The 25,000-nt window shown below is 57.0% G+C and overlaps 1 protein-coding gene across 1 annotated transcript; it reads right to left on the minus strand.

Annotated features, from left to right (window-relative positions):
- Positions 1-8,205: 8,205 nt before the first annotated feature.
- On the minus strand, positions 8,206-9,588 carry CHRM1 (cholinergic receptor muscarinic 1). Its single transcript, XM_007109986.3, has one exon. The coding sequence runs from the start codon at positions 9,586-9,588 to the stop codon at positions 8,206-8,208; it is 1,383 nt and encodes a 460-aa protein (XP_007110048.1).
- Between the last annotated feature and the right edge of the window lie 15,412 nt (positions 9,589-25,000).

The raw sequence follows: 25,000 nt of genomic DNA on the forward strand, positions 1-25,000 counted from the left end.
AGGACTGGGAGAAAAAGGACAGGGCCTGGCGGGGGCGGGGAGCAGGAGTGAGGACGTTGGAGGTTAAGCTCTGGAAGAGGGGGCAGCTGAGGACTGGGTGTGGCTGGCGTGAAGTGGAGAGTGAGGTCCCTGGGGCTGAAGAGATCATGTCAACAGCGCTGATAAGTTGAGTGAGTCACCCAGGTGGGGTGGCAGTCAGGGTTAAGAGGAGGAGAGCGTGGGTTTGAAGGTCATCTGGGGGATGGACTCCTCGCTCTATCCAGATGAAACGTCTTAACCTCAGTTTCCTCATTTGTGATATAGTCTGAACTGTTTTTACACAACACTTCTGACACCACGCGCGTGTGTTTGTGTGTGTCTATGTGCTGTTTTTCCCCTCTCACTCCAACCAATTCTCTGGACACTAACTGGGGGTCCTACAATTCAGTTCAACTCTGACGCTATCTACCAGAAGTTAGCACAGATACCACGAGTTAAGGGCTTGTTCCCCCAAGACTTGTCCCCATCTGAGGTGCCAGTTGCAAGTCCCAGGTTGTCGCGGGTACTATAAATTCAGAGTGTTCCCACAACTCCCTCCTCAGGTCCAGTTATTCTTTAGGACAACTAGAGACAGCCAGGACAACTCAACTCAGGAAAGTGCTTTACTTAGTACTACCAGTTTATTAGAAAGGATACAACTCAGGAACAGCCAAACAGAAGAGATGCACGGGGCAAGGTATGGGGGAGGGAAGGTGTGCGGAGCTTCTATGCCCTCCCTGTGCGAGTCACCCTCCCAGCACCTTGCTGTGTACACCGACCTGGAAGCTCTCTGAACTCTGCTGTTCAGCGGCTTTTACAGAGGTTCCATTGCATAGGCGTGATTGAAGACATCATTGCCTATTAGTAATCAACTCAGTCCCCCCGGAGGTCAGTGATGGGGCTGAGAATTCCAACCCTCTATTCACATAGTGGATTCCTCTGGTAACCAGCCCCCATCCTGAAGCTATCTAGCTCTCCCCACCTCTCCTAGAGTGCCCTCATTAGCACAAACTCAGGTAAGGTTGAAACGGGCTCATTGTGAATAAACAAAGACACTTCTCTCACCTCTATCGCTCAGGAAATTCCAAGGGTTTTAGAAGCTCTGTGTCAGGAACTGGGGACAAAGGCCCCCTGGTGGTCCAGTGGTTAAGAATCCGCTTTCCAATGCAGGGACGCGGGTTCGATTCAATAAGAGGGACTTCCCTGGTGGTCCAGTGGTTAAGAATCTGCCTTCCAATGCAGGGGACGCGGGTTCGATCTCCGGTTGGGGAACTAAGATCCCACATGTCGCAGAGCAACTAAGCCTGTGCGTCACAACAAAGACCCAGAGCAGCCAAAAAAAAAAAAAAAAAAAAAAAGATTCAAAAAGAGAATTTGTTCACATGTCAGAGGGGAAGAATGCTAACAGGAGTCAGAGAAACCTAGGGGCTTCCTGTCTGGTTCCCAGTTGTCTAAGGTAAAATATAATAATAAGCAAAAATATAACATACTAATGATCATTTATTGTCTACTGTGTCACAGACAATGTGTCCAGTACTTTACTGATCCTGAGGGGCTGTGGTGTAACGTGTGTCCCCCCGCCCCGCCCCCTCCCAGAGGCAGAGGAGCACAAGAAGGGGAAAGTGAAATGCTTTCACCCACTCCAGGAGGTGGGGAGAAAGCCAATGCTTCCTGAGTGTTTCATATGCGACAGGCCCAGCATGACTATATGTCTTTTACAGATGAGGAGGGGATTGGAATGATAAAGCGATCTGTCCAAGTTCACAAACTCTGGCTCCCAAACTCTTGCCTTGTAATTTCCTGAGTGATAGGGGTGCTAGGAGCATCTTTTGTTCTAGTATTTGGTTTTTGACCCTGGTTCCTGACACAGAACTCCTAAATCCCTTAGAGCTTCCTGGGTGATAAGGAGGAATGTCTTTTGTTCTATTGAGGTGGCTCTAGACAAGTCCTGGATGGCTCTAGGAAGGGGCCTGCTCATCAGAAAGACCAAGCCATGATTAGATGCTTGGAACTTTCAGCCCCACGCCTCATCCTCCAGGGAGGGGAGAGGGGCTAGAGATTGAGTTAATTAACAATCGATCACACCTACATGGTGAAGCCTCCATAAAAATCCCTAAAATTTGGGGTTCGGAGAGCTTCTGGGTTGGTGAACACATCCACGTGCCAGGAGGGTGGTGCATCCCTACTCCACAGATACAGATGCTCCCACACTTGGGACCCTTTGGACCTCGCCCTTTGTAACTCTTCATCTGGCTGTTCATCTGTATCCTTTATCATATCCTTTATTACATAACTGGTAAATGTAAGTGTTTCCCTGAGTTCTGTGAACAGCACAGCAAATTATTAAACCTGAAGTGGGGTCGTGGAACCTCCGATTTATAGCCAAAGCAGACAGAAGTGTGGGTAACCTTGGGACCCACTACTTGGGACTGGCATCTGAAGCGTGGGCTGTCTTGTGGGACTGAGTCCTTAACTTGTAGGATCTGATGTAAATTTCAGGTAGATATTTTCGGAGTTGAATCGTAGGACACCCCCGGCTCATGTTGGAGAATTGGTTGGTGTGGGAAAAAACCCCCCACATATTTAGTGTCAGAAGGTTTGTGAGTAGAGTGTAAAGGAAACAGAACTTTTTCCTTTTTAGGGTGAGAATACTCCAAGCAGAGGAGTAAACACATGGAATGAACTTGAGGCCTGTGTGAGGACCAGGAGAATTTCAGAGGTTGGGAGTAGGGTCTGTGTGGTGAGGTGTCACAGACAGAAGAGGCTGAAGAAGGAAGCAGGTCTTAATGTGAAGGTTGTTGGAGGCTAAGGAGCTTGCTTTTTAATCTCAAGCTGTTGGGACTTCCCTGGTGGCGTAGTGGTTAAGAATCCGCCTGCTAATGTAGGGGATGTGGGTTCAAGCTCCGGTCCGGGAAGATCCCACATGCCGCGGAGCAACTAAGCCTGTGCGCCACAACTACCGAGCCTGCGCTCTAGAGCCTGCAAGCCACAACTACCGAGCCCGTGTGCCACAGCTACTGAAGCCCACATGCCTAGAGCCCGTGCTCTGCAACAAGAGAAGCCACCACAATGAGAAGCGCGCACAACGCAACGAAGAGTAGCCCCTGCTGGCCGCAACTAGAGAAAGCCCATGCGCAGCAACGAAGACCCAATGAAGCCAAAAAAAAAAATCTCAAGCTGTTATTGGCTAGCTGTTAGCAAGGAACTGACAGCGTCAGATCTGTGTGTTGGCAAAAGCCCTTTGGCTGAAGCATGGCGAATGGATGGGGGTGGGACCGATTTAGGCAGGGGTGGGCAAACTATGGCCTGTGGGTCTGTATCCCCTGTGAGCTAAGAATGGATTTTGCATTTTTAAATAGCTGAAAAGCAAATCAAAAGAAGAGTAATATTTTGTGTCATAGGAAAACTGTATGAAATTCAAATCTCAGTGAAATTCAAATCAAGTTTTACTGGAACACAGCCATGTTCATTTACTTATGTGTTGTTCATGGCTGCTTTTGACCCTAATGGCAGGGTTGTGACAGAGATTGTATAATATTCAAGTACCTAAAAAAATAGCCTTCATTTTGCCTCTTGGCTCACAGAGCCTCAAATACTTATTATCTGGCCTTTTATGGAAAAAATTTGCTCACCCCTGAATTAAGTGATTATTAGCATTTCAGGCAAAAGGCCCGTATTAGGATAGTGACAGAGGGGAGTGGGGAGATGGAGAAAACTAAATGAATTTGGGAAATATTCAGATTTCTGGGTTGAACACTGCATGAATGGTGGTGCTAGCCAGGCCAGAAATACCAAGATGAGGAGTGGAACTAGGGGGCAGGAGGGAAGAGTGAGAACAGTTTTCAGGCCTACTTTGTGTGAGAGTCTGATTCCTGGAGTTACACAGTTTGTGTGTGTCACCAAAGATGCTAAGAACAAAGGCATCGGGCTTCCCTGGTGGCGCAGTGGTTGAGAGTCCGCCTGCCAATGCGGGGGCCAGCTCTTTAGAGGTTGGAGGCTGGTGTGGGGCACCTGGCATTCAAAAGGCTTTTGTGCTATAAAGGTGAGCAGGGGACTTCCCGGTGGCACAGTGGTTAAGAATCCGCCTGCCAGTGCAGGGGACACGGGTTCAAGCCCTGGTCCGGGAAGATCCCACATGCCACGGAGCAACTAAGCCCGTGCGCCACAACTACCGAGCCTGAGCTCTAGGGCCCGCGAGCCACAACTACTGAGCCCGCACGCCACAACTACTGAAGTCCACGCGCCTAGAGCCCATGCTCCACAACAAGAGAGGCCACCGCAATGAGAAGCCCACGCACTGCAACAAAGAGTAGCCCCCGCTCGCCGCAACTAGAGAAAACCCGTGCGTAGCAACGAAGACCCAATGCCGCCAAAAATAATTTTAAAAAAAGGTGAGCAGCTACCTGGGAGAATTTACAGTTGGGTCAGCACCAGTTCTGGGAGAGGCCCAGGAGAATATGGCGTTGTCCGTAGATGCCAGTCTCCCCTCATCCATCTCCTAGTTGTCTGGTGAGGTTGGCATACTGGACAGGGGTAGGGCCTGCCTCAGAGTAGTATCAGCCAAGTGAGCTGATCCTTCGGGGACCTAGGGTTCCTGCTGAGGTGTGGAGGTAGGAGCTGAGGTGGCCAAGACGATCTACTCTATCATCTGTCCTGTTGTCCTTCCTATTCTCTGGGAAGCAGTCCAGGCCGGTTCTAAGTGCCTCCTTTCCTGGCAGGGCTATTCCCTTGACTGCCTGCAGATGGCGCTGAAGCGACACGATGGAAATGGAGGGGTGGGGGCCGGCGGGAGGAGAAATACTCCTAAGTCGCCCGCTTCTGTAGGTCTGCTCCAGCCTGCTGGCCGGACGAGGTGGCATTCACAAAACCACCCCATTCTTTCCCTACTTCCTGCTCTGGCACGAAACGCCCTTGTTTCTGGAGCAGAGAAGTATACCCTCAAGGCGGGAGGGGGTGCAGTGTTTGGGGTGGACGATGCCATGTCCAGCCATCCTCTCCTGTCGGGCTCCAGCCATCTCCTCCAACTTCTGGCCGCTGGCTCTGCAGGAATCTTGCTTCAGAGGCTTTCAGGGCACAGACGCCATCTCTGGGAAGCCTTCTTGGACTGCACACTCTCCCGCACCCCTATTCCTTTCTCCAAGCCCTGTTTCTTCTCCCTGGGCTGGGGCGATGGGACTCTGGACTCTTTTAGAAGCCCAGGCTGGAGGAGAAGGGAAAGGTGTGGGCCTGAAAATGGACTTGGTGTCTGGCCTTCACCTGCGAGCAGCCTGGTCCTATGGTAAAAGCCACTGAGGTGCTTTTCCTACAGTCTGTCTCATCCTCTTAAGGCTCCTGGAGGGCTCCTTCCCCTTTCAGAGCTGAGGACCCTGGAAGTAAGAGACACGCCTGAGGGGAGGGCCCACGGGCCTGTGCCTGGGACAAGGGACACATGTGACCTGCTAGCCCCATTCCTCACCCGAATACCAGCTTTGACCGCCCCCCCCCCCCTCTTAAGGCTCCTGGAGGGCTCCTTCCCCTTTCAGAGCTGAGGACCCTGGAAGTAAGAGACACGCCTGAGGGGAGGGGCCACGGGCCTGTGCCTGGGACAAGGGACACATGTGACCTGCTAGCCCCATTCCTCACCCGAATACCAGCTTTGACCCCCCCCCCCCACCCAACTCCTGGCCTCCAGTAGAGGTCGAGCCAGTCTGATTCCAACACCCCCGCTCTCCCAACACTGCTTGGCTTCCTCAGTCTCCCCTGCAACCCCTCATCCGCATCCCAGGACCAATGCCTTCAACACAGGGCAGGGCATTTAACACGAAAGGGGGCTCAGGGCTAAGCGGTGGCCAGAGAGGGACCCTCTCAAGGTCTTGATCTGACAACCCAGGAAGCTGTGCTGTGGGAGAGGGGGATGGGCTTTGTGTCCTACAGTCATTCCCCACAGTGCTGTGCACCTGGCAGCCCTGGGCTGGGCTGTCCTGTCCACCTCTTGAGTGGATTGCCCCTGCCCATAGCGTCGGAAGCTTCCTTTTCAAAGGGTTCTGGGAGTCCTGACAGCTGCGTGTGGGGTGAATCTTCACTCTCTCTCTCTCTGTAAGGGTTTAGCCCCACCTGGGACCTCATTCCTCTAGGCCAGCATTTCTCAAACTTTAGCCTGCATCACAATCACCTGGCCGGCTCGCTGAAACCGACGGCTCGCTGAAACCGACGGCTCGCTGAAACCGACGGCTCGGATCCACCCCTAGAGTTTCTGATTCAGTGAATCTGGGGTGACCCTGAGAACTTATACATCTAATAAGCTCCCAGGTGATACTGAGCTACTGGACAGGAGCACTGCGCGCTGAAGGGTTAACTCAGCAGGTCTGGGTTGTCCAAACGCCGCACTTTCCAAAGAAGGGTTTGGCCCTTGCCTGGCTCCTGGGAGACAGCCCCTCAACCCTTGGAATATCTTGCCTGGGAAGAGTGTCTTTGCTTATCTGGGGGCCATGGGCCTCTCGGTATCAGTTTAGCCTCTGGAGGGGTTAGAGACTAAGTAAGTTCAGCTATGTGGGTGGTCAGGAGCCTCCATTAAACACTGGACACCAAGACTTGGCTCAGCTTTGCTGGTTGGCAATACTTCATGCAGCTGGAAACTGTGTTTCCTGGTTGTTGACTCGTTGCTGGGAGAATTAAGTGCTGTCCCCGTAACTCCACTGGGAGAGGACAGTAGAAGCTTGCAGCTGGTCTCTCCTGGACTCTGCCTGTGCACCTTCATCCTTTGCTCACTCTAATTTGCATCTTTCACTGGAGTAAAATATAACCACTCAGCAACTTTGCTTCCGGGAGACAGCTCTGCCCACCACAGCCCTACTCACCTAAGCCGGGGACCCTAGGTGCTGGGCCCACAGGTTTCAGTAAGTCCAGCCACTCTGTGCTGCCCCTCCTGAGACCACTCTCAGGGCAGTGGCCCATTTCTTAGGTGCTTGGACCCTCCCTGCCCCATCCCGCCCTGGCTTAAGACCAGGTCCTCGAGGGAATTCCCTGGCGGTCCAGTGGTTAGGACTCCTCGCTTCCACTGCAGGGGGCAAGAGTTCCATCCCGGTGGGGAACTAAGATCCCGCAAGATTCGAGGTGCGGCCAAATTAAAAAAAAAAAAAAAAAAAAAAAGAGCCAACACAGGGAAGAAGGCCCCTTAGCGCCCGCTGGTTATGTGGCTTTATTCACAGACTCAGCACTTGCTGAGGTCAGGAGGAAAGAACAATTGGGACCAGGCTGGGCCTGGAGATAGGGTGGCTGGGAGGCCATGCATGGGTCGGATTGGGGAGCTCACAGGAGAGAACCTGTTGGCTGGGCCAGGCCGCTGTGGGGTGGGGCCGGAGGCAGGCAGCATGCGGGAGGCCTGGCTAGATCTGAGGGAACAGATCTATCCAGGTGGCGTCTGTGAGCCAGGGAGGGAGGGCCTGAGGGTTTCTCTGGGGCAGGGGGTATAGGTGTGGGGCTGGACAGCAGGCACCCCTGCCCCTCACTCCCAGGGAAATGACATAGTGGGACGGCTGGGACACCTGGCGCCTGGCCCTGCTGCTGCCTCGGGGCTTGGACGGGGTGACTAACCATGCTGGTCCTCCCTGGTGTCATTGTCCTGCTGACGCTTGGACATTTGCCTTGGGGGTGACCCACCTGGGGACACGTGTCGGGAGGCTGGATAATCCCGGAGAGTGTGCCTAGGGCCCAGCAGAGTGGGCTGCACCTGGGGAGGGCGGGGGTCCCCGGGGAGGGCGGGGGATGCTCCCTTTGAGCCAGGCTTCTGTCTCAGCGGTTGGTGTCAGTTCCCTGCTGGCAGGGGGTGCCGCCTCCCACTCAATCCAGGCCAGCCCCTGGGCCAAGGCTGACTGCACGGTTAAACCTCCTTTCTCCTGGCCGTCCTGCTGGCCCTGTCTAAACACAAACAGGGAAGCCAAAGCCCGGATCCTCCTCCTGGGCCTTCTTCCTGGTGAAGGGCCCATTCCCACCCAGCAGGGAACAGAAAAACCAGTTCCCCGGGGGCCCCTCCCTGCCTGGGAACAGCAAAATTTTGGAGTGTTGGCAGGGTCTCCCTGGGCTGTGCAGGAAGGTGACCTAGGGGCCTGGGGAGGCTGGCGGGGCCTGAGCAGGGCCCTGGGTCTGAGGTCACAGCGCCTGCCCGCTTTCCACCGGGGCCTGGGGTGGAGGGACGCCGGCGAGGGGCCGTCAGCACTGGCGGGAGGGGGTGCGGCGCACAGAGCCGGGGCGCTTGGGGATCTTGCGCCAGCGCCGCTTGTCCCAGCGGCAGAGCAGCAACAGGCGGAAGGTGTCCCGGAAGGCTTTGTTGCAGAGCGCATAGCACATGGGGTTGATGGTGCTGTTGACATAGCACAGCCAGTAGCCCAGCTCCCACAGGGTCTCGGGAACGCAGTCCTTGCAGAAGGTGGACACCAGCACCATGATGTTGTACGGCGTCCAGGTGAGGATGAAGGCCAGCAGGATGGCGCTGAGGGTCCGAGCCGCCTTCTTCTCCTTGACCAGCGAGAAGGTCTTCCGCTTGGCCAGCTGTTCCTTCCCACGGGGCCTCTGGCCCTTGCCCGCCCGCTCACGCCCCTTCCGGGTCGGCCTCTTGACCGTGTTCGGGGAGCTCCGGGGCGGCTGCTTGGCGGGGGCCTGCGCCTCGGGGTCCACCATGGGCATCTTGATCACCACCTCCGAGCCGGGCTCCTCACCCTCCGAGGACGTGAGGGACTCCATGGAGCCTTCCTCCTCCTCCTCCTCCTCCTTCCAGCTGTAGGCCTGGAGGAGCCGGGGGGCCCGGCAGCAGCGGCAGCAGCGCCCTGGGGGGGTCTCCGGGGAGCCCTCAGCCCCTGGCTGGGACCTCTCTGAGCTGCTGCTGCTGCCGCCCCCCTTCCCCGGCGTCTCGGAGCCCTGCAGGGCCGCCAGCTCCCGGGCCCGGTTCTCTGTCTCCCGGTAGATGCGCCAGTAGAGCGTGCACATGACCGTGACAGGGAGGTAGAAGGCAGCCATGGCTGTGCCAAAGGTGATGATGGGCTGGGAGAGGAACTGGATGTAGCACTGCCCGGCCAGCACCGTCCGCTCCCCTACCAGGTACTGCCAGAAGAGGATGGCTGGGGCCCAGAGGACGAAAGAAACCAGCCAGGCCAGGCCGATCATCAGGGCCGCCCGGCGGGGTGTGCGCTTGGCGCGGTAGCTCAGGGGCCGGGTCACGGAGAAGTAGCGGTCAAAGCTGATGAGCAGCAGGTTCATGACCGAGGCGTTGCTGGCCACGTAGTCCAGGGCCAGCCAGAGGTCGCAGGCCAGCGTGCCCAGAGCCCAGTGGCCCATGAGCAGATACGTGGTGTAGAGGTTCATGGAGAAGGTGCCAATGATGAGGTCGGCACAGGCCAGGCTCAGCAGGAAGTAGTTGTTGACCGTCTTGAGCTCCGTGTTGACCTTGAAGGAGATGAGTACCAGCAGGTTGCCCGTCACCGTGGCCAGTGACAGGAGGCCCGTGGTGATCCCGATGAAGGCCACTTGCCAGGGACCCTTCCCCGGTGCCAGGACGGTGATGTTGGGGCTGACGGCGGGTGGCGCTGAGGTATTCATGGTGGCTGGGCGGGGTCGATGGGGGGGCAGCCCCTTCCTCTAGTCACAGTACAGGCCTTCCTTGGGGGCAGTCATCACCTGAAAAGAGAGGACGCGGGCTTGGGTTGGGCTGCTGGACGTCTCCCAGAGTCCAGAGTGGAAGGTGCCGGGAGCAAAGCCTCTGCCCTCTCAGAGCTGCAGGCCAGACAGCGTCACACCCCCCTTACTGGTGCCCACACCCGGTCACGTATAATGCACTTTCCCAGCCTTGAATGGATTTACCAGCAGCGCAGGGGGAGGGGGAGGGCTTTGGCAGCCAGAGACCTGAGTCCTCGTTCCCCCTTCGCCATTCAGACTCCGAGCCTCAATTTTCTCATCGGGAAACTGCTACTAATGCCTGTCTTGCTCATGTGGCAGGAGTGGGGAGACTCGCTTTGCATACGGGACTGCCAAATTTTCAAAGCATTTCACTCAACTTTATTAAAGCTCTCCTTTACTGAGTAGTTACTACATGCCAGAAACAGTGCTAAGCACTTAAAGTGAATTACCTAATTCAATTGTTGAACATTTGTAGGAGGAAGGTCTCTTACGGTCCCCATTTCACGGAGGCAACCGTGGCTCCGAGCAGCTCCAAGACCTGGCCGTGGCGACACAGCTGGTGAGTGCGATCAGAGCCCACTTCCCTCGCTCACTCTCGGAGCACGTGGAGATCCGGTGGGATTCTTCCACCAAATAAGGAGAGATGGGAAGGCAGGGGAGGGCTCCAGAGAAGACAGGGGAAAGAGACGGGAGCAGAGGGGTGCTGTGTGTGTGCGCCTGCGTGTGCGTGCTTGTGCGCGGTTTGGGGCTGGATCGGACCCTCTGTGAGGGCAGCAGGGGACGTTGTGCTGGGCCCAGACGCTTGCCGGTGGTTGACAATCTGGAGTAAAAGCAGGCAGCAGGGGCGAGGGCCGCAGCTCCCAGATAAGCGGGGGGTCTGGGGGCAGGGCAGCAAGGGGAACCAGAAGATGCCCCAGACTTTTCCTGAAGCTGGAGTCCAGCTCAGGCACTAAGGGTGGGAAGAGAGAAAAGCCACAGCTCTTAATGACTACTGGCCAGGCAGAGGCCTCCACCGCTCAGCCACGGCCTTGCTGCTGTATGTTTTGGCTGCTTCCTTCCTGTTCTGGGCTTCAGGCATCCTTCTGTTTGTTGAAGAGATTGGGGTCTCCTCCTGCCTGCAGCTGTGGCTTCAGGGACTGTATTGTTGGAAGAATTCCAAGGGACAGACGTTGGGCAGGGACCCAGCAAGCCCTGGTGTTTCTTGGGACCTGGTCTGCGACAGAGAGACTAGAGTCTGTGAGGGGGTCGCTGCATGATGGATGCCTCGGTGGTGTGTGGCTTGGGGTGTACCGTCAGCGTGTGTGACGGCATGAGTTCAGAGTGTGACAGAACAAGCAAGAAAAGCTGTGGCTGTCAGTGCTTGTGTGTCTGGGACAATTTGCACGTGAGGGGGCACGGGTGACATCCCGGTTGAAGGACCCGGACTCTGGAGTCAGACTGTCCGCATTTGAATCCAGGCTACACCACGTACTGGGTGTGTGGTCTCCGCTAGCGATGTAACTGCTATGTGCCTCGGTTTCCTCAACTGACAAACGGGGATAATGTTAGTCCCTAGCTAATACATCGAGGAATTATTGCGAGGCTTAAAGAGTCGATAGACATAAAGTACTTAGAACAGCCCTGGTCCATGGTAAGCACTAAGTTCCCATTGACTCTTAGCACGGGTAGTAACGAGGGCTCCCTCCTGCCTAGAAGTGTCTGCTTCTTTGATTAAAAATGTCTAATACTATGGGGAATTCCCTGGCGGTCCAGTGGTTAGGGCTCTGAACTTCCACTGCAGGGGGCCTGGGTTCGATCCCCGGTCGGGGAACGAAGATCCCGCGTGCTGAGTGGCACAGCCAAAAGCAAAAAAGAAATTCGAATACTGGGACAACAGCAAGCAATAATAACGGTCACTGCTGTTATTTAGCGTCCCTGAGGGCCAGTCGCTGCTCAGAGTACTTATGTGCCCTATCTCACTTAACCGTAATGGGGAAGCTATGACCTAGGGGTTGTTTTTCTCTCCGTCTTACAGCTGAAGAAACTGAGGCTGAGAAAAGCACGAGAATATGCTCAAGATCACACAGCTAAGGTAGGAACCAGGACTGGAGCCCAAGCAGCAGGTTCCAATGAAACTTTATTTATAAAAACTGATGGTCGGCCTGGGGGCCATAGTTTGCCAATTTGAACTAAGAAATATTACATTAAAATATGATTTATCTTGCTCACTGAGTTTTGTTGCATCCTCCTCCCTTAACCAAGGTCAGGCGCTGGGCGGGAGGCTGCGATCAGACTGCGGGCGCTGGGGCTTCTCCCCGTGAGGCCGCTGGTGGAAACCACCCTTGACAAGGTGACCCTGAACAACTCTTGTCCCTTTGAGCTTCTGGACTCAGTGCTGTTTGTGCCCATTGCAGAAATCGAGCAACTGAGGCCCAGAGAAAAAAGGGAAGACGGCATTGTGTAGCTCAAGGTCTCCCGACTCCTAGACGGGGTGCTGCCTCACCCTCCAACCCCTGGGTGCCCTGGAGCAGCCCTGTAGCCCCCAGCGGCTCCCTGGGCCAAGACGTGCAAAGGCTGGGTCAGAAGAGGAGCTTCAGGGCGTGAGAGGCTGTACCCTCCACAGCTGTAGGGGCCTCTCGTCCGTCTGGGCACGTTGCGGCCAAGCGTTCTGCCATTGTACTTGGTCCTTACGCCACAGCAGGGCTGGGACTAGGGCGGGGGGAGTGAGGCACTTGCCTTGGGTGCAAAATTTAAGGAGATGCCCCAAACTCAGTCAATCAAGAAAATAACATTTTAATGCAATATCTAAAGCATAGAAATCAATGCAAAACCTCCATCATGAACACAATTTTAAACCGAGACAGGATCCAACCCCGCACTTGCACAAACACCCCTATCACCCATGCCTCGCGCTAGTCCTGGCCCTGGTTCTGACAAAACTTGATTTACAAAAGCAGACCGCCTGTGGGCTGCAGTTTGCTATTTGATTTTTAAAAATATTACATTACCATATTATTTATCTTGACTAGTGAGGTATTTCTGTGAGCCCCCCACCTTGAAATTTTGCCCCAAGGCGAGTACCTCACTTGCCTCACCCTAATTCCTGCATTGCGGACCACAGCCCTAGGTTTGAATCTCTCCAAGCTGTCCCCTTCTTGGCCGTGTGATCATCGGCAATGACTTAACCTTTCCTTCCCTGCAGCCCTGCATCCCTGAGCTGATGGGGATAATAGTATCCGAAGTGCCTGGCACTGAAATGACACTCAGTCAGAGGCCTCTGTTCTTATTTCCGTCTCCTCATCCCGAGCCACTGCCCAGCGAGCTCTCACCTGCCCCTTCCCCTCCAGACCCCAGGCACAGCCCCTCTCTGGTCCTCAGACCGCTCAGTTGTACAGTGGAGGAGTTGGACCAGGCTGACATCTGGGGAGATTTTACAGGCTCCTGAAACCAAGATCTCAAGATGGCTCGAGAGCACCAAGATCTCAAAATAGCTTGTAAAATAGCCAAGAATACCCTCATCTGTGACATGGACCACGCCCCAGAGGTGAGGCTGCAGAGGCTGAAGGCTCACTTAGCTTCCCTCAGCCCGGGACCTGCAGGCTCCAATGCCTGCGCTCTTTCCGCTTGGTGGACCCTCTCTGCCCCACCTATGGGCCCCCATCGGGGACAGCTCGGGGAAGGAGAAGGGCAGAAGTTCTGGGGAACTGGACCCTCGTTCTTGCCACCCCCTGGACCTTCTGAGCCCCTGGGATTCAGCCCAAGAACAGGGCTGTCAATGACTCTGCCCTTCCTCCACCGTCAGAAGTGGGGGTCCTCCCCCAAACCCCTCTTGGACAGTAATTTGCTCCAGAGAAGGTTCCTGCTCTGGTCCTTGCTGTGTGACCTTGGGCGAGTCTCCTTAACTCCTTATTGGGGGCAATCCTCTGCCTCTTCAAGGCTACTGAAGGGTCAGCGAGTTGATGGCTGAGAAGGAACATGGCTTCCAGTGATTGTGGCTGATTTCCCTGCGGGGACGAGCTCTGGGCTGAAAGTCAGGGTGCCAGGGTTCAGCCGCAGCTCCAGAGTTTCTACGAAGGAGGGGCTTAGGGTTAGCCGTCCGGTTGAAAGCGGGGGGCTGGAAGCTGTATTTGCACAGCATATTCTGTGAAAACATCCATGGGGTTGGGGGAGTTGGTAAATGAGGATTGCAGGGCCTGGGGTGGGGAGACTCCTCAAGGAAGTCCTTGCACTGCCTCTGCTTCAAGCCCCTCTCTGCTCTTGTCTTGCTGTGTGACCTTGGGCAAGTCATTGTCCCGACCTGGTCACCCTCCCGTAGGATGAGTGTTTGTATGTGAGGGTGTGTGCCTTGCTGAGTGCGAATAAGAAACGATGAGGGTGAGTCTTTGTGAGGATGGGTTTTTAATAATATTATTAATATTATCACAGCAACTAATATTTACAGACTGCTTACTATAACCAGACATGGCTCTAAGCATTACATACATGATTTAATTGACCTGTTACAAACCCTTGGGAAGTAGGTTCTATTATCTTCAGTTTGCAAAAGGGGCAATGAGGCTTTCAGATCTTAAGGACCTGACAGCTCATCAGTGATGCGGTCAGAATTTGGACCCAGGTAGTCTGCCTCTGGGGCTAACCTCTTGGGCCCCTACTCTAAACTGCTGTGGGGATCGGGGGGTGCTCAATGGCCTCCTTGCCCACTTTGACTAGCTCGATTGGCCAAACCCTAGTTTGAATCAGTCAACAGGGAGGAATCAGTCCTTCCTTTAGAATCTGGCCTGTGTGTGTGTATGTGTGTGACAGTGTCTGTCATCTCTCTGGGTGATGTATGATCACAGTGCTATGGGAAGGGGGTGGTCCAGCTGTAGCTCTTTGCCTGGCACACATCAGTTGCTCAGTAAACATCTGTGGAATAAATCCATGAATGTGTACACGGAATCCTCCTGATTGACTTCAGGACTTCAGGCGGGCGGGTGAGCCTGCAGTGGCGGGGGTGAGGGGATGGCAGTTTGAACTGGCTCCAGAGTGTGGTCTCTCTGCTCTGTCCAGTTCCTGCATCCCTTCACCTGCCAGCTCCCCGTCCCCTCGGTGAGGCCCTACCTGGCTTGAGAGCAAAATACCCAAGAACATCCTCATCTGTAAAATGGACCAAGGAAACCCTGCCTCACCCGCTGCAGGGAAGTCGAGTGAGGTAACAGGACAGGCACGGGCGTGGGATGGCGCCTGTCAGCGTTGGGGAGGCAAACATCAGCCTGGGCTCAAAGAGTTAAGGGATGAGGTCAGAGCCTCTAGCAGAGCAGGCCAGATTGTTGACCGCCAGCGTCCTGGACCAATCCCCGGGGGCCGGGCATCTGGTTGGTGAGAGGAAGGGGGAAGGGAGAGATTGCTGGGGAGAGGGCTTCCTGAACCTTACCACTGGCCAAGGAGAGCAGAAGGGGAGGCAGAGAATGAGGGGGTGCTGGGGGAGAGATTCAGGAGGGGGCAGTGAAGCCATCTTGTGATTCTGGACGTGGAAGTCGGCAGAACCCTGGCTGGAGAGAGCGGACGATATTGGGGAGAAGGAGGTACGAGGTGAGGGCTGTGGGGCTGGGCACCTGGGACCTCACAAGTGCATCGAGGGCGCTTCTCTGGCCAGGCCTCCTGACCCGTCCCTTCTGCTGGGGCCTTAACCCAGAAGCCAGCCTGTCAGAGGTGGCTCTCTCCCCGGGGGTTAATTTTTCTCTGAAGGTAGCACCATTAAAGGTGCATAACACTGCCACCTCTGATGTCTGGCCTTGGAAAGGAAGGGGTGAACTGATACAATTTATCACCTTTTCAGGCTCAACAGTCACCACTGGGAGTGCCAACTAGCCCTGTGGAGGGCAGCAGCCATCAGTTAAATTTTCATAAACGCACGGCTGAACCAGAGGAGGAGTGTCAGCCTTACGATCAGTGCCACATACTCTCACTGTTGATGGACCTTAACCAGTTGCCCAACTATAGCCAGACCATGTCAGAGCCTGGCAGTTAGCAGGCTGGGCCCTACACTTCACTCTGCCAGGTGGCATCAGAAGTGCCCTGCCCCTCGTTCTACACTCCGCATGCCCCCTGCTCTTCACTCCTTGCGCTCCCCTCCCCATTTCCTTTCTTGTCTCTCCCTCCCTCCCTCCCTCCTCCATCTTTCTAGGCATCACCATGGCATCACAGCGGAACGGAAACCTAGGGAGATATTCACCCACCTCTCCCCCGCCCGCCCAGGAGCCCAAGCTCCTGTTCACAGAGCTCGCTGCTTCCCCCACCCTGACATCCTGCTCAGGGAGGTAGGAGTTCAGCGCTGTGCTGAGGGTGAGGAGAATGGGGTCCAAGCCCCAGCTGCATCCCTAAATATCCCTTCTGTGACCATGAGCATGTCCCTTCCCCTTCCTCAGCCTCAGTCTCTCCATCTGTACAATGGGGAGGCTCCTTTTTAGTCTGACATGACCTCTACCTACTCCCTTCTTGACACTCTGACTCCTCTTTGCACTTGGGAATCTAGTTCTCAGACCTCCAGGCCCCAGCCGAAGAGCCAAGGGTCACATCTTCTGCAGCCCCATTTCGTCATTTCCTCCCCTGCCTTCTGTAATGTGGTGGCGATCATGGCTTGCCTAGTGGCTGAGGTCAAGGGGCAGAGAACTAACTCGTACCTGACAGCTCAGTGAGCAGCTGATTTCTCAGGGGCAGGAGACCGTCCGGCTGCTTCCGCCCAGTTGGGCAGGAGGCCCTGGCTCAGCCCGCAGGTATGTTTTGTGGGAAGCAGCGAACCCCTGTCCACTGGCACTGATAACCGCCAGGCAGCATTTGTCTGAGTGACCCAATGAATGCCCCCCAACCCCTCCCCAGCTGCCAGTTCAGGAGCTGGCACTCTGCAAGAATCAGAGCTCCTGGCCTCCAGCCCATCCCCACATTGTGCTCTGGGGGTCCTAGGATGGGTACCTGGCATGGGCGCCCATTAGTAACTATGCATTACCTGGACTTAGGGTTGAGACCTGCCCTGCGGGAGCCCAAGGTGCTATGGACATAGGGAGGGCCCTCTGGGTAGCTGCACACATCGGGACCATGTTCCCTGGCTGGCACGGCCATCCATGTGCCCATATCCCCCAAGAGCCCGGGAGCTCTTGACCTGCTCTCCTGCTGGCTTCTGGCCCGGCACCCACCTTGGTATCCTGCTTGTCCATCGGGCCAGCAGCCTGGTTCAGTCCATCTTGGAGGGGTTGAAGGTGGATGGGGGTGGTGGGATTCAGGGTTCCCTGAGGGAGGAGAGGAGGAGGTTCTGGGACTGGCACCCCAGTTTGGGGGGGGTCAACCTCCCACAGGATCCTGGTGGCAAGGGCTACCCCCTGGCCCCCTGCCCTCCCCACTCTGTCCCTGGGATTTGGGGACTCTGCCTGCTATGTGGCAACCTAATCCCTTCTGGGCTCCAGGTCCAGTTTCCTAAGGGGGTTTCCATCTCCTTTCCCAGCTGAATCCCAGAAAAACATTAGGTGTATCCACTCGAAGCCAGGAGATGGGGTACTTGGAGCAGCCAGTGTCCACAAAGCTACAGAGCCCCCTTGGCCTCTAGAGCCCTCCCTGGCCCCCTCCTCTGTCTGGGGTCTATCCTCATTTCCTTCTGGTTCTGGTCCCTGCCTTGCTCAAGGACCCTGCTTCTCCTGCCCCCACCTCGGTAGAGCCCCTCCCAAATGTACTCACCATGGGGCTGGAGAGAGGTCTGAAGGTTTCTCAGCTCCACTGCCTCTCCGGGGGCCGACGGTGTCTCCAGGGACCCAAACACCTGGCTCCTGGGGGGAGCTGCGCCCTGTGCTGGCAGCCGGAGAGGCACAGCTAGTGATTGGCATGTCCCACCCCCTGGCACGCCAGCCTGGGTGGGGGGGAGGGAGGAAGAGAAAGAGAGGGAGGGAGAAAAAAGAGGAAAGGAAGGGAGGGGGAGCTGGAGGGGAGCCTCAGGCAGCGTCCGGGGTTGGACTGGGTCCTGGAGCGTGGCCCCCTTCTCCACTAGGGCACCAAATTCGAGTCCTGAGAGGGAGGGTGTAGGACATGAGGAAGATGAGCCCAGGAAGGCTAAAAGTCCAGAATGGGAGAGAAGGCAGATACAGGGAGACAAACACCCACACCCAATGCACACAGACTCGGCGGCGCGCACACACACACACACACACACACACACACACACACACACACACACACACGTACACCCACACAAAGACACACTGATACACAGAGACGAGTCCTGAGAGGGAGGGTGTAGGACATGAGGAAGATGAGCCCAGGAAGGCTAAAAGTCCAGAATGGGAGAGAAGGCAGATACAGGGAGACAAACACCCACACCCAATGCACACAGACTCGGCGGCGCACACACACACACACACACACACACACACACACACACACACACACACGTACACCCTCACAAAGGCACACTGTTTCCCGGGCTCCTTCCCCCACCCAATCTTAGAGACCCCAACCCGCGTGCACCGTGCCCCACCATACACACCCCAGCATTCACATGCCTGTTTCCCTCCACGTACGCCCTGCCCCCTGCACATGCCCACGCGCCCACCCACCCAGCCCCACACCCTGCTCTTCCTCCCTACTGCGAAGGAGCTAGATTCCTTCTGTTTGGAAATGACACATTGGGCCTCACGTGAGAGGCTCCAACTTGGAACAGACCCAGAGGGCTGGCTCACCCGCCCGGGGGCCGAACGGATGAGCCCGCGTGCTGGGCGGTGCGCTGTTTTCTGTCCCTGCCACGCAGCTGGGTGTGAGGGCACACGGGTGTCTGGTTTGCGGGGACGGGCGGGGGGCCGTATGCCTGCTCCACGCGTTGCTGAGTGCCCCGCACATGTGTGTCCCCGAGTCACATGTCACCACGCAGCCGGTGTAAATGCAGGTGTCGCCCTGTGGGTCTGGAGCCAGGACGTGTGTGTGTCTGTATTCGGTGTGTGTCTGAGTGTTGCCCAACTGGGGAACTTGCTAATTCTGACAAGGGAGGCAGCCTCTACCACCCTGCCTGTTCCACCCCCAGCTTCCACTTGGAAGACAGACAGACAGGCAGACAGACAGCTCTCCTCCCAGCTTGTCAAACTTTGTCTCCCCTGACTCCCACTCGGGGCTCACAGGTGTGCACCTGGGAAGTGAGGAGCCTGCCCTTCCTCTCCACATCCCTTCGCCCAACTGCTTGGCCAGCACCCCTCTCCCCCAGGCCGGTTTGGATTTCTGTGTTGTTTCCTCAGAGATGGAACCCCTGGGGGCCTTCAGCTAGAGAGACCTGGGTCCTGCCCCCCCCCCCTCACCTGGCCCTTGAGACCTCCTGGGGAGCTGACCGTGGAGCAGACGTGGGGAGGCTGCCGCTGGGCTGCTGGGCCTTTGCTTCACTGGGCCATGCTGAAGCCCTGGGATGGAAGGTAGGAAGGACCAGGATCAACTGTTATCCCCACTATGTAGATGAGAAAACCGAAGAGCAGAGGCGTGTTTAAAACGTGGTTGGCAAGTGTCTGCGCTCAGGTCCCTGGCTCTGAGCCCACGGCTCTGGAGTGGGTCCGGCGGTTGGGACCTGCCCCACCACTTGCCCCCTGCCCTTCCCCCCACCCAGCACCCCCTCTCAATCTTGATGCCTGAGGGTAACCTGGGGCTTCCTCAGGCTGGAGCCCAGTTGCCAAGGGAGTCCGGTGGAGCAGAAACTGGAGTCCCTGGGGCGTGGCCAGCAGCCATCATGCCAGTGGTGGGCACACGTGGCAGGTACATGTGGGGGCATCTCTGCTTCTCGAAGCCAGCTGAGGCTAGAGCAAGCGCCCAGTACCCCTCCCTTCTGAAGTCCAGGAGACGCTGCCGCTTGGAGAGGAATCGGAGCAACGCCCTCCCACCCCGGAGTCAGCTGGCGGGCCAGGGGTGGGTCAGAGCTCGACCAGTCCCTGCCCGAGGGCGCGAACCCTCGCTGCCCCTGCGGGGTGGTGCTCGGCGTGCGGCTGCGGCTTGTGCGCGCCGTGGGGCTGCGTGCACTTGTGCGCGTACACGTGGCTGAGTGTGTGGGTGGCTTGTGCGCGCCGTGGGGCTGCGTGCACTTGTGCGCGTACACGTGGCTGAGTGTGTGGGTGTTAGGCCTCCACGCTCAACATCCATTTCCGAGTCTGAATCAGGCTCTCTCCTTGCCCCCTCCCCCCAGTCTCCTTGGTCTCCCTTCTCTTCTCCCACCGCCTCTGCACACGTCCCTTTAGAAATAAAAACACTTATTTTGTAGGCGGGAGAGGAGGGTGTCCAGCTTTCCCTTGCCTCCTCCTGAGCGCCCCTCTTGTCCCAAGAGGTCTTCTGCGTCTTAAGTCCGCGCAGCCGCGGAGGCAGGGGGATGACGCCCCCCGCCCCACCCCCGATCGCACGGCTGTTCTAGGCCCAGGCTTGGCTAGGTCCTCTTACCAGATGGGGAAACTGAGGCAGGAAGGGAGAAGGGAGGTAGGGCCGGGAGAAGCTCTCCCACCCGGCTCTCTCACCGCCCCCGCACCCGCGCCGGATTTAGCCGCAGGGAGGCTGGGAACATTGTCTTTATTTTAAGCCACCGAGTGCTGCACGAACGCGGCTGCTCCCGACAAAGGGCTCGGCTAAGCAGCGGCAGGCGGCGCACGTGGGGGTCCAGCCGCGCCCCCGCGCGCCCCCCAGCCGCCCTCGCGCGGCCCGGCCTGACCCCAGCCAGTTCTCTTTTCTCTCCGGCCGCGTGGGACCCCGGTTGGTACGGGACCCCTGGGCATCGGCTCCTGTCGGCTGCTGGTTTTGGTCGCTGGGCGGAGGGGTCACTCCTCCAGGCCACCGAGGGAGCACGGGGTCGCCCCGCGTGGCTGGGCCCCTGTCTCAGCTTCCTCACGTTGGGGAAGGGAGAAGCTGCCTTGGGTGCGAATCCAGGTTTGCCTCTTCCCAGTGGAACGGCGCAGAGCAAGTTGGTGCCCCTCTCTACGATTGTTTTATCAGTGACGGCACCTAGAACTACTTTCCTGACAGCGCTCTTGGATCATTAGTTGCAGGTTAAACTTGGCACTGGCGTTTGCTACAAGTGAAAACCATTATCATCGTTATTTATAACTCGTATTGAGCACTTACTACGTGCCAGGCGCTGCTAAGGGCTCTTAATTCATTAACTAGCTTGTTTCTCACAACAGCTCTCTGAGGGAGGTTCTATTATTATTCCCATTTTACAGATGAGTAGATGTGTAAGCGGCGCGCACCCCCCGGGGGTTTCGTGTGGGGTGCGGTCAGTGTGCCTGGGGGCATCCTGGGACTGGGGGTCGGGGTGGGAGCGTGGAGGCTGCAGTTTCAGGGATGCCAGAAACCTGTGACAGCATTTTGAAAAGGTCGGGGATCCCGTCTGAATGCCGCGCGGGGGTGGGGGAAGGAAGTGAGCGCGCTCGTGCTGCGCGCTCGCAGCCCCTCGGTTTAACGCTCACCCTCGGCTTGAACTCACTTTAGGACCTCAAACCCAGATAAACTTGCCGCTTCTCAGTGCTGCTTCCTCGGTTCTGGGAGAAGGAGGCGGGAGTGGGCTATCCTCTTGGCCCCCACCAGACCTACGAAGCTGAGCTGGCTGGTCCTCAGTGCCCTCCGGAACGGGCCTGGGTTGGTGGTCTCACCCGCGGTGGGAAGTCACCTCCATTCCGACCCCAGGAGGGAGGCCGCCGGTCGTCCTCAGGGCACCCTTCCTTGATCCGCCCCCATCCCGCCCCCCACCTCCCAGCCCCCATTGCTTTAGGCCCTCAGGCTCGTTACCCCCTCGGTCTCACCTTCCCGATGGCGGGGATTCCGGGAGGGACTAATTCCCAGATTTAAAAGGAGAAACTAAAATGCAGGGCGGGGCTGCGGATAGAGCAGGCCTAGAAAGGGACCCCCGCAGTCCCTGCTGCCCGAAGGCTGGGACGAAAGTGGCCACAACAAAGGCATCATCTTGGACAGGAAATCGGGGTTTTCTGAGTCTAGTTCCGAAGTTAAGCCTCTTAGAAACAGTCTCCCCTTCACCTCCCGGGCGCTTCACCTCCCCGGCCGGGCTCTGTGCTGGGAGCCTCGGGGCACGTGGAGAGCCCTCAGGAGCCCCGCTCCACCAGCCCCGAAGCCTCGAGGTCAGCTTCCGAAGAAAGGACGGGTTCGGGCGGCCCGGAGAGGGGCCCCTCGCGCGGCCTGAACCTGCGGGGCGCTGCCTAGTCCTTTTGGCGGGTATGGCTGAGTTAAGAGGACGGCGGGGGTCGGACGGCGGGGGTCGGACGGCGGGGGTGATTGCTGAGAACCGAGGCAAAGCATCCTGGACGAATCTCTGGATCCCGGCCGGACTGGGCCGCGGGGAGGAACTGTGTTCCCACAGGGCGCCGGTTAGCATTCTTTCTCCTGCCTCTGAGGACAGGACCTCGGAGTCCAGGTCACCTGCTGCCGCCTAGGGGTTGGACGCACTGTGGACGTGCGGCCCGGATGGAGGAAAGGCGCGCTTTCCCTCGCACTGTGGAGGCCCGTGCTTCTCGCTCAGACCTCTGTGGCCAGAAACAGCTCGAAAAAATCTGATTAACAGAGTCGACTTTGCTACGCTTGGTCAGTGGACATTGGGCACCCACGTTTGCCGCCACATGCTATAGGGGCCCCGGCCCAGCACTAGGACGACATGAGGCTGCCGGAGAGAAATCGTCTGGAGCTTTGGGCGGAAACTTCAGGCGGGATCCCGGCCCTGAGGTCCGGATGCCCAAGGCTTCTCCCAGACTCTGTAGCTGAGTCCCGCGCGCCCAGGGAGTGACCGGGGGAGGCAGACCGATTTCGGGGTCCCCTGCCCCCGACCCAGCTAAATTTGCTTCTTTTCCTGGGAACACCCCCTCCCTCCGACTCCCGTGGGCGTGTACGCTTTGTCTTCGAGTTCCCCGCCGAGGCGGAGACCGAAACTCGAAGGCCACGAAGGCGAGGAGTGGCACGGAGCCAGGCGAGTGGAGCCTAAGCCGGCTCCCTCTCCCACCAACCTCTCGGCGAGAGCCTGGCCCCCGCGCGGGCGCAGCACGTCCGTCGGTGGGCAGGGGGCCGCCTCTCACCCTTCCCGCCTGCCGCATCGCGGACCAGCCAGGCTCGGCTCGGGGCCCTCCCCTCGGTGCCGGCTGCCCGGGACGCTCCAGCCGTAGCCACCACGCTCCGCACCTCCCGCCGCGCCCCCTAGCGGCCCGCCCAGCTCCGTGCCCGGGAACGGGGCAGCGAGAGGCCGGGGTGCCAGGGGCGGGCGTGTGCCTGGTGCCGAGCTCCCATTTTCCTTCGCAGGGAGAGAAATGATAGTACATAGTCATCCTTCATGGCCTGCAGTGCGGGCCTTTCGTTGGCAGGCGTGGGTAAAGGATGGTGCCGATCCAGCTCTAGGAAGAAATAGGAGCTGGCTGCCCTTCCTTGCAGCGCTTGCTACTGGCTACCGCATTCGTAAACGCTTTCATGAACTCTCTCATTTAATCCTCCCAACAGCTCCATGCTATAGGCGCAGTCATGGTCTCCATTTGACAGAGAACTGAGGCCCAGAGAGGTTAGGTTAACTAATTCCGCCCTCCTGACTCCTCCAGAGTTTGCAGGTTTTGCAGTCTAACTAGATGAGAACTCTTTAGGCCATTTATAAGGCGGAGGAGGATTGCCGGAACTTGCTAAGCCGGTGTCTCTCCCAGTCATTCATTCCGCTGTCCCATTTATTTAACAAACACATAGCCCCACCTGTGTGTGGGCACCGTTCTCAGTGTTTTACATGTTTTCACTAATTTAATTTTCATAGCAACCCGAGGAAGTAGGTAGAATTATTATCCCCATTTTATAGATGAGGAAACTGAGGCACTGAGAGGTTCTGTAATCTGTCAAGGTCAAATGGCTAGTAAGTCCCAGAGCTAGGCAGTTGATTCGCAATCATTGCTTTTGCCCCTATCCTAAAGATCACCCAAATGTCAATGTCGGTGTACCCACATCTCTCCTTTCCTCCTCACCCATATCCCTGGACTGTGGGGCAACCAGGCTTTCTGCCAGGGTCTAACACGACCCTTGTTCCATGGCCCCCCTTCCCCGCCCCCTTGGCTCCTCCTGCCGTCCCCAGCGGCAAAGGAGGCCTGACCAAGGCAGGGATTGATGAGTTTGAGTGGACCTCGGAGGCCGCCTGTTTACTCCACCGGCCGGCACACGCTGTGATTAACGGTGCACAATCGAGTTAGGGCCCGTAGCTCCAGGGCTGAGGCCAGGGTGGGGGAGGGGCCTGCTGGCTGGAGCTGCCTTTCCCTCGGGCACATCAGTGGTTTGCTTGAAGCTGGAGTCCCCTGGGGAGATGGAGAAGGGGATGTGCCCAGCCAGCAGGGGTAGGGAGCACACAGCCCTCAGCGGTGGGGGACCAAACTTCCCCACCCTTCTTCCCCTTCTTCCCCTTCCCACAGAGGACCAGAGACTCAGAAAGGGAGGGATTGGGTGCATATCAGAGGAAGGAAGCCCTTGTCTGAAGGGAGACCTCCCAGCAGAAAATGGCTGCAGTGCAGGGAGGGAGGTGGGAAGCCAGGCTGGGTCTGGGTTTTGGATGGTGGGACGCAGCCTTGCTTGGGCCTCAAGCTGCCTCACTTCTGGGGTGAGTATTTATCTCTGTGTTTTTCTCCCAGGGATGTGAACCTCTTCCTTGAGCACATGCTCAGCCTGCTCTAGCTTTCCTGCCGCCAACAGCCAGTGGGCTGACTCTGCAAGCCACCTGGGGTGGGGGGAAGACAGGAATAAAAGCCCACTCCAGTTCAGCCCTTCTCCCGGGGATGTTTGGCTCCCTTGCCCTGCATTCCAGGGATAGGCCTCCAGAGCTGTCAACCAGTAGTCCCTGTTTAAAAACCACACAGTGCAGCCTATGACATATCCTACTTCCTCCAGATTGATAATGCAGCCCCATCCTGAGGGAACAGTCTGGAATCTATGCCCAGCACTGTGTTCAACACTGGGGAGGGAACAGGAGAAACCAGAACCCAGAAGACGTGGGGTTGGTGAATGAGCTGAGGAGATAAAATGATCCTGAGAAGGGTACCAGGACGGACCAGAGTCCATGAACTTCCTAAGAATAGGAAAAAAGGTGAAGAAAGGTACAGGGATGGTCAATAGGAGTGGGCCGAGTGTAGGCCTGGCTGGGGAGGATGATCTGGTTCCAGAGTTGTCAGGGCACCAGACTGAGTCAAGTTGGGGGCCCAGTCTAGACCTTGTGGGAGAGAAATAGTCACGGCCCCTCTCCCAGCCTCAGTCTACCCATCCATAAATGGAACTGAGGGCAAAGGCAAAGAGGGACTAGATGCACTAGGTGGTCCCAGAGGACCTTCCCAGCTCTGATGTTCTTTGAAAATGGGACACCTGG

This window comes from Physeter macrocephalus, unplaced genomic scaffold, assembly GCF_002837175.3.
Source record: "Physeter macrocephalus isolate SW-GA unplaced genomic scaffold, ASM283717v5 random_1767, whole genome shotgun sequence".
Lineage (NCBI taxonomy): Eukaryota > Metazoa > Chordata > Mammalia > Artiodactyla > Physeteridae > Physeter > Physeter macrocephalus.

What these genes read in the sequence shown, in the direction of transcription:
- CHRM1 (XM_007109986.3), bottom strand. Translation starts at nt 9,588, where the DNA reads ATGAATACCTCAGCGCCACCCGCCGTCAGCCCCAACATCACCGTCCTG.